General features: G+C 41.8%; 2 protein-coding genes across 2 annotated transcripts; both read right to left on the reverse strand.

The window, feature by feature from the left end:
* Positions 1-317: 317 nt before the first annotated feature.
* LOC137720453 (PHD finger protein ALFIN-LIKE 2-like) lies at positions 318-3,581 on the reverse strand. The gene is made up of 5 exons (XM_068459523.1): positions 3,407-3,581; positions 3,257-3,289; positions 2,636-2,858; positions 1,027-1,144; positions 318-911 (listed from the first exon to the last, which is right to left on the reverse strand). Exons 1-5 carry the CDS (start codon positions 3,492-3,494, stop codon positions 663-665), a joined length of 711 nt encoding a protein of 236 aa, XP_068315624.1. The 5' UTR covers positions 3,495-3,581; the 3' UTR covers positions 318-662.
* Positions 3,582-4,404: 823 nt separating this feature from the next.
* Positions 4,405-8,583, reverse strand: LOC137720685 (protein SMAX1-LIKE 8-like). Its single transcript, XM_068459780.1, has 3 exons — positions 7,380-8,583; positions 6,824-7,067; positions 4,405-6,414 (listed from the first exon to the last, which is right to left on the reverse strand). Exons 1-3 carry the CDS (start codon positions 8,540-8,542, stop codon positions 4,591-4,593), a joined length of 3,231 nt encoding a protein of 1,076 aa, XP_068315881.1. The 5' UTR covers positions 8,543-8,583; the 3' UTR covers positions 4,405-4,590.
* Between the last annotated feature and the right edge of the window lie 245 nt (positions 8,584-8,828).

Consider the following 8,828-nt stretch of genomic DNA (forward strand, 5'->3'; position numbering starts at 1 on the left):
ACGCAACACGGCTTCGTAAACAAAAATTTCAAGCTTATGAGTTCGGATTAATAACAATTGAACCTATTTATCATTTTTAAGATATCGATTTTGTTTGTGTTAAACTGCAAGTCACACATTAAACTAGTAAAAATGAGAATATTTAATAATTTCTTCGATAACTAAAGTAAAACGAGTGCAACATGAGTGCTTTTTAACAAACTGAACTACAAGCACCTTGCTCTTCGTTTAACTACCTTTTGAACTGAAGGAAATGAAAAATGGAAAAAATTCTTCCCTAGTTTGACTTGGAAATTAATTTCACAAAACTAGCGAAAGATGAGAACTTTTGTTACCCTGAGATCGTTTAAATTGTTCCCAAAAGGATGCATAAACATCATAGTACAATTCAGAGTTAAAATCAAAATCATAAACATCTTCTAATAACGAAAACTCAAGAGCATTTCATGAATAACACAAATGAAACGAGATCTAATTTGTACAATAGAGGAATACCGAGGGACATATATCCGAAGGGAGAAAAACGCTAGAAGAAAAAACCATGGCGGCATGACCGCAACCACGGCGACATGACCTGAGAGTAGGAACAGAAATGAATAACAACGGCCAGAGAGTATCTGCCGACCAGACATAAGTGCCCCCGAGGTTTTTGTTACTCATCACTACTTGCTCTTCTTTGTGCTGCAAGAAGGACATTTGTACTGCTGAATGTATTCTGCCTTGGCTGGTGTTACCTTGACACACTTCCCATGGTACCACCTCTCGCAGATGTCGCAGCCGATCCAAAACTCATTAGCACTGTAATTTCCCCCACAGCTTCCACATAGGGTTTCACTATGCTCATCTTCATCCTCCAAATAGCTTACATCATGTACCTTACTGTTGGTCCTTGCTTGTCCGTCAATCGATCTCTGCAAAGACACAAATTGGGTCACAAGCCCAAATTTTGCATCAGGGGAAGAGTTTCCAGATTTGTTTTAGAGAGTCAATAATTTCACAGAGAGAGAGAGAGAGAGAGAGTTTCACCTTTGAGTTCCTGGATTTACTTCCACTATCCCCACTGGGCTTGTCTTTTACGGGCTTCCTTCCAGTTACGACTTCAAAGATTGTAGGCAGATCATTTGTCAAGCTAAACAGACGCTTCCTGTTCCAGGATCGATGGCCCCCAAATCACAGTTTAGTTTCACATTAATTTAAAGATGTTGGTAAGATAAAGGAAATAATTTGCATTAACATGAACTGGTTGAGCAACAGAGCATTATACACTTTATTCCAAGTGCCTCAATGAACAACATCTGCTGAATCAGGGAGCTAGAGGTCGGGGCAGGAAAATGTATAGGAGGGAAGTGAGAATGAAGGTTCTGGACTGGATGTATGTGTTTGAAGAATCAACAGCTTCACTTAAGTACACTTCAATTTATCGTCCAAGAATACGAGCAGTCACAACTATTTTGCAACAACAAAGACTTTACTTTCTACTATTCTGGTGATATACATTGCAATTGGTTGTGTTCTTTTTCGGTCTCAGACAATTGTTTATGTAAATAACAGAAACCTGTGCACTTAGAACTAACTTCCCGAGAATGCTCAGCAATCTCACCGATTCAAATAATAGGGATAGAGGTCTTTTTTAGTTCGACTTGAGTCAAAGAAGCAATCGCGAGTTCATCCCAGAGAAATCAGCACCATGAATTCTTAAGACATTAAAAAACTCTTTAACATTGTCCAAGGAAACGCAGTTTCTTTTGACTTGAATAGGAATTCACAAAAATTCAGGAAAGTTTTCTTGTCTCATACGTTCTCTATAAAGACACAAACTCACAACTCCTTTCATAGGGTTCTTGAGAAGGTCCTTAGCCATTAAATCAGACTGTATATTGAAGAGGCATTGATTCCCATCCTTATATGTCTTAGCCTACCATATTTGATCTAAATTCTAACGACTGAAAAACGAAACTCATTTAAGGACCGCAAAACAGAATATGCATATGTAATACACACATATACTTAAGAACTGAAATGCCGTACAATATGCTTCAAGCAAAATTGGTAACCAACATATCTTTTGTAGAGTAACAAAAGCTACTAGTTCTATAATAATTAAAAGAGGCATATTAAAAGGGGGAAAACAACAATAACAAAACAAAAGAGACATACACCAAGGGCTGATCTTGCTGGTGTTTTCAAATAATCAACATTGACAAACGATACAATATCACACCCCCTAAGTTTATCATCATCCTTTACAAGTTTCGGCCATCAGCTGTCAAAACAAATCCTAGCAAATGCAAATGCAATACTAATCTTTCGTGCAAACAGACAATAAGAGTTGATGAAACAGTAAGAAGACAAGCTGGAAGGAAAGATTTTTGGTAAATGCACGAGAATGTAGAAACCTTATGGTAGAACCCACAAATCAAATAGTAAGAGTTGATGAAACAGTAAGAAGACAAGCTGGAAGGAAAGATTTTTGGTAAATGCACGAGAATGTAGAAACCTTATGGTAGAACCCACAAATCAAATAGTAATGTTACTTCCACAAGTAGCAGACCAAACATACAAACATGAAATGTATTTGACATTTGAATTCAATAAAAATATCCAACTGTCAGCTCTAGGACAAGGATAAACAAACCTCTCATTCCGATTAAGTCGAGCACCAAAGTAGAAAGCCACAGAGAGCAACCAAGAATCACTATGTACTGCAATCAATGACAGCCAATCTTTACGGTTCATCCCATCTCTTGCGAAATTGATGCCCAGTGCAGGCTCGGGAAGCTCAGGGGGAACTTCCTCTGCCGGCAGAGTCACCTCCCACGACTCATCCGGGTGTCCATACAAGCACAAATTCTCCTTCTCTGAAAGAGATTAACCATACAAGCTCGTAACTATAGCATCCAAAATCCAACAGAAGTGCCATTCGATTCAAATTAAACTAAACCACCACTAGATTACGATTAGTAGAACCAATAAGCGGAAATTGAGCAATAATGCACTTTGTTAGGTTACCTACAAAATGCAGAAATCGAAACGAAACGAAAACTCTAAATCTTACTTGTTGCAACATTACTACCTAGTCACAACCTATGACGACTATTATCCTCACTTGGAAAATAAATTTGACACAAACTAAACACCAAAACAATAATTAACAAAAAATAAACATACTTATGCTCAAGCCTGTATTTTCACTCAACTTTCTCGGCAACCAAACAGAAAACTAAAACAGAGAACGAAAATTGAAACAAGAAAGTACCTGGATCGCAAAGGGAGTAGAACTCGTCCACATCTGAAAGTACAAAAAGGAAGCAAAAGCGTCAATGGAAGTCACGATACAAGCAATGCAGTATATGTATGAAACAGAAACGTAGAGAGAGAAAGAGAGATGTAGAGAGAGAGAGAGAACCGTAGGTGAGGGCGCGAATGACGGCGGAGCGACGGGCGCTGTAGTCCTTGAAGATCTCTTCGACGGTGCGAGGGCTCGACGATGGCATTTTCCCAATTTGTTTGTAATTTGATATATATTTTTGTAAAAACAGAAGGAATGGATTTAGATAAGGAGGAGACCCGCGACGTCAACCGGGCTTGGGCTCCAGATATTGTATTGGGATTTCTCATAAAGGGTCAGGTCAGATAATATAAGTCGAATTTGTAACACATTTACTGACCATCGTGTTGACCAACTCTGACCTCTTTAATAATGTGTATGGACTCACCTATATTAGAGAAGTGGTCAATAATGTAGTCGACAAAGATAGGTCAAATGGTAGTGCTCTTGTTTTTATTAGTAAAGATTGAAAGTTCGAAATTGGGATATCTTTAACATTGAGAACGAACTAGACTAAAAGCTAATTGGTCGAATTTGAATACTTGACTTTTATACATTAACACAATGGGTAGAAAATGTCCAAGTTAGAATCTTGGTCTATAATTTTAGCTTTTAGTCTCAATTTTCAATCCTCAAATGATCTTTTCATGTTAGGACAATGGATTGGATTAGTTGATTCAAAATCTGGGTCATTTTTTTCCTGTTAACCAAAGTAAAAAATGGCGGGGAGTTCGCATGAAACACATCCAAACATCTCTTTTCAAATGTCAAAAATGTCCAAAGCTCTAATCTTGAAAAATGGCGGGGAATCTCCATGAATGCACATCCAAACATCTCTCTCCAAATGTCAAAAAAAGTCTCAAGTTCGAATCTTGACGGAAAATTTATAAAACAAACTCGTATTTCGGCTATTCTTTTGATTTTTGAAAATTTAGAAATATAGTCACTCAAGACCCCAAAGCTAGAGAGTTTTGAGACCCTCGAGAAATGCTTCTTGTTTGACAAAAAATATACAGTTTGGCAGTGTCCATCCTTTCTCTGGTTTTGGCAATTGGCACACATAGAAGACACAAAAGTACAAACACAGTAGCTACATTTATATATGATGCTCGAACAAAAGCCCACCAAAACCATATGGAATTTACGAGGCTTACATAGACTGGCCAAAAATAACTACAGCAAGAGGCTAAACAAGCTTACCACAAAGCTACATATGCTACCTTCCTTATACATCTACTTACAAACACCACTTTTCCTGGCAATCATATTAGTACAATGCTAGGGGCAAGATAAGTTTTTGGTGCTCGGTGTTCCAACCAAATCCCCTCGCAAGTTTTGAGTTTTACGGTGGTGATTCTGTGCGAGTTATGTCGCTTTTGAACTTCTGCAAATGCCCTGCTGAGTACTTGTTCCACCCAATCTTCCACCACCCTCGACCTGTCTGACAAATATACAGCTGCAAGTAGTTGTTCCACGACTTCTGAATCCATTTCTAGCAGGCACTCTGAGTCAACAAACTTGTGGAAGCTATTCTTGATTTCCTTTGATATTTTCTCAGCAAGTGCGTCAAAATCAACGGGCTTGAATACCACAGTCTCATCCACCTGATCAAGGAAGTCTTGCAACGAGGACTTGGAGTTTTCAGAGCTCCCATCATCTGTGTTTTCCACTGCATTCTCTTCAGCTGGAAGGTTGAGATCCAGATACCTAGTTGACGTTTTGTTGGCCCGTTTGGGCATCTCTGAGACTTCATGCTGCTCTAGAAGTTCATTGACACCAACCAGTTTCCTTTTGTTTAGAAAATGTTGATTCGTGGATGCCCTCCAGTTTTGGCTTCTGCTGCTGTCTTCGGAGGCACATTCAATAGTAATCTGCACAGGCCGCTCTTTCGCTTGTAAGATTCTTTCCTCGGAATAGTTGGAGAGTCCCTTCGTGGAACTGAGAATACTGCATCCCTTTGAGAATGTCGAAGTCGTAACAAATATCGCATTATTGGTGCTGACTTGTCTTCCATGGGAATCGGAAAATTTACCAGTCAATAAAGCTAAGGACAAACTATTTTGAGTCACCACATCAGCCTTATCTACATTTTCTAAGAAGACAATGGACAATGGTTTCTTGCACAATTCTCCGGCAACATAATCAACAACTGTCTTACCCCTAAACCTCACATCATAACCATTCACCACCGGACAATCAAAGTTTGTGTCTGACTGGATCATTCCATCCCGAGAATTTAGATCCGCACAGATCAATTGTTCCTGGTTTCCGTATAATACCTCAGCAAGGGCAACGGCAATTTTCTTTTTACCATACCTATCAGGTCCTGTAAAATTGAACCATACATCCCTTCTGTGACTTGCTCCACAGAATTTTTCACTTCTAGATTGGCAGTTAGCTATTCTTTGGCTAATTACACTTACAGCATCAGTTTGCCAGCCAACCCTTTCAAAGAGAGCTCTGAAAAGCATCTTGACATCACTTGGATCAAACTGCCCATGGTTGTCAGGACTCGAGGAGGATGATGATCGAGTAGAATAGAGATTCCCATTGACTAAATCAATATTAGAGGAAAAGCAACCCGAGATGTTCTGTTGAACTGCTGGATTCAGATCTGGAGGTTTTTTCGGCGTATTACTAGCAGGAGAAGAGCATATTCCTAACCCTAAATCTGTGGTGACAGAAGCAGCTGATGTGGCAGATGTTTGGCTACCATCAACCACACTAGAGTTGGACAAGCAAGGTGACCCGAGGCCAGCAGACTCAAGATCTTCATCTTTTGAAGTTTTTTCCCACACTTCGGAAGAGAAACTGTCGTTCTTCGCCTTTGGAGGAAGGTTTGATTGTGTTTGCACATCTGCAGGGATGCATGAATCTGCAATCTTGCACTCAATTTTCTGTGAAGATGTATTGGTGGTGTTGTCGTGGTTGCACTTCTTGTCCTCAAGAGACTGAAATCCTACCATAGTAGGAAAGAAGTTTGCTTCGGGCAGGGGATGAGAATAGTGAAGATGCTGGCATTTATCATCCCATTTCTTTTGCAATCCCGAAACTTTGGCACTCGATAACACAACATCATCTTTGGTCTGCACTGAAGAGATACAAACTAGTTTTCAAACGAATAACGTAAAAAACCTGTAGTTTGAAGTAATGATTTCATTGTTAACTAGAAAAAGAAAGCCCAATATACCAGACTGGAAAATATTAGACCAGATACTGTCATACTGCATAAAAAGGATGTATAATCAAACATAAGGGAGCCTACTTTTAGCCAAAATAAAAATCGTAACGGGAATAATTTCTCTATGAGTTAACGGACACTACGGGGGAAAGGCTTAAAATTCAAAAAGAATAAAACTTTACAGAATGCGTAATGCAAGTAGGAGTTCATTTAGCAATACATCGCATCACATATTCCATTCCAGAGGTTTGGCACATTGCACAATTTAGACAATTAAAATCATGAATCGAATCTGTATTGATCGCGATACACACCTCCATATCCAATCCCTTGTTTGTGCAAAGCGGAGCCATCTGCAACCAAGAAGGCAAACTAGCTTGGGGCTGACCTGCCACTGAAGCGGTGATACTTCCCATTGGAACAGAACATGCTTCTTGCTCGGATTTTTTATTGCGCTGGTGATTGCGGGGAAGACATTGATACGAGCAACTTATAGGGAGCTTTAGGTCAGAAGGTGCTGAAAAGAATCCACCAAATGGAACAAACGACTCCATCAAGCTGTAAGTACATCATGACAAACTGTGAGATTCAGCAGGCGTCATACAGTCGGGATTTAATCCGAAAGTACGAGTTCTATACACTCTTGGCACGCAGGAAGCACTTTTTCCGAAGACTAAAATATAGGGAAATATACATAGATAAAAACTTTTAGAAACCTTCAGCAGAAAATACGACTTTTTCGCTACACGGGCACTAAATAAGCAATGAAACACATTTTAGCGTCCCTCTCGTGCACCCAAGTTCGAATCTTCCCGCAAAAAAATTGAATAAAATGCATATAAAAGTATAGATTAGGAGGCAATAACTCACCTGGACCTGGGGTATGATTCAGCCATGGAAGCAGCTCTGAGAGAAGTGATGGGCAGAAGCTGCAAGTCCCAGTCTTTTTCCACAGATGGAAACATCCCCACAAACTTCAAGTAACTTCCATAGCTAGTCGTTGCACCAATCAACCAAACTTTCCCGCGCTGAACCTCCAACAGCCTTGTCACCTCGGCAACCACTTGACTCACTGAGTCAGCCACCGCGTTCTCAGCCACAAACGCCTTCAAGTCCCCAATATTCACAACAATCCCAGGCCCCATACTCTGCTCTGCGACCCGACCCACCTCCCCGAACCTCAAACTTACAGACCCTTTATCGCAATCCTCGGCTATGAACTTCGACACATCGTTTTCCGCTGAAACTACAGACAACCCAGATAGCTCCGCCTGCAAAACGCCGCCGTCTTTTTTCTCCAGAGCCTCCACGAAGCTCTTGAGTGCTTCATGAGCGTATACGCCCACAAGCAGAGGATTCCGGCCTCTGTTTCTCCCGAGAACCTCTCCTATTCTCCTCGAATTTTCGTCCCCGTCAGTTAAAACGGTTCGGGTCGGGCGACCCGTGTCCGGGTACTCGGTTAAGTTGCAGAGAAAGAGAGGATGGTGGACTCTGGAGCGCGGGTATCTGAGAATCTGAGGAAAAGGGCGCAAAATTGCGAGCTTTATTTCGGAGCTACGAAAACCCGCTTCGGCGAAGACCCGACTGACGACCGGGTCGTCGAGAATCGATAGAATCAGGTGCTGGAGCTCCACTTTAATGGCGGAGATCGAGGACTGCTGCGAGAGCTGGTGGTAAAGGTGGTAATTCTCGGGCTGCCTTCGCTGGTTGGCTTGTGACCGTTTGATGGCGGCCATGAGCGAGTTCGAAACGGGCGGGTCGTCCGCGAGTTGGGTCGAGGAGACCCGGTCGAGCGAGACGCTGAGGCAGAGCTCCAGAGCCTTGAATTGGAGCCGGGGCGGGTAGGCGGAGTTTCGGGCGCGCGCGCAGGCGTCACGTAGCGCGGCGGACGGGAGGGAGAGCAGAGCGGATATGGCGTGCAGTGACGTCGTTTGGCCGTGTCCTCTGCGGCGCGCGACTGCCACGGCCTCGTCCAAAGCGTTTGCTGCCTCCGTTGTCAGGCATTGCCTGGCCACAGTAACCGGCGTAGGCATCGCCGCAGGGTATATGTAAACTAGTTGAGTAGAGTGCCATGTGTGGCAAGAGTTTCTAATTATTTATGGGGGGGGGAAGGGGAGGAAGAACTATAGGATGTCAAGTGTGGTGGTATGGCCCACCATGACGATGGTGGGGCCCACGAGAGAAAGCGTATTTGTTTGTTGTTAGTTGAATTGCGTTTATTTCTCTCGTCACATGATTAATAAGAATTCATATTGTGTTATCGTGGTCAAGTTGAACATCAATAGTCTTAAGTTTTCTTAATCGTTTGCCCTAGCATAA

Source organism: Pyrus communis, chromosome 16 (genome assembly GCF_963583255.1).
Source record: "Pyrus communis chromosome 16, drPyrComm1.1, whole genome shotgun sequence".
NCBI lineage: Eukaryota > Viridiplantae > Streptophyta > Magnoliopsida > Rosales > Rosaceae > Pyrus > Pyrus communis.

Excerpts from the sequence above, each read along its gene's own strand:
- LOC137720453 (XM_068459523.1), bottom strand. The coding sequence starts at position 3,494 with ATGCCATCGTCGAGCCCTCGCACCGTCGAAGAGATCTTCAAGGACTAC. Across the intron at positions 3,290-3,406 it reads CATTCGCGCCCTCACCTACG|ATGTGGACGAGTTCTACTCC; the intron begins GTTCTCTCTCTC and ends TTGTACTTTCAG. Across the intron at positions 1,145-2,635 it reads CGACTTAATCGGAATGAGAG|GAAGCGTCTGTTTAGCTTGA; the intron begins GTTTGTTTATCC and ends ATCCTGGAACAG.
- LOC137720685 (XM_068459780.1), bottom strand. The coding sequence starts at position 8,542 with ATGCCTACGCCGGTTACTGTGGCCAGGCAATGCCTGACAACGGAGGCA. Across the intron at positions 7,068-7,379 it reads GAATCATACCCCAGGTCCAG|CTTGATGGAGTCGTTTGTTC; the intron begins GTGAGTTATTGC and ends ATGTACTTACAG. Across the intron at positions 6,415-6,823 it reads ACAAGGGATTGGATATGGAG|ACCAAAGATGATGTTGTGTT; the intron begins GTGTGTATCGCG and ends TCTTCAGTGCAG.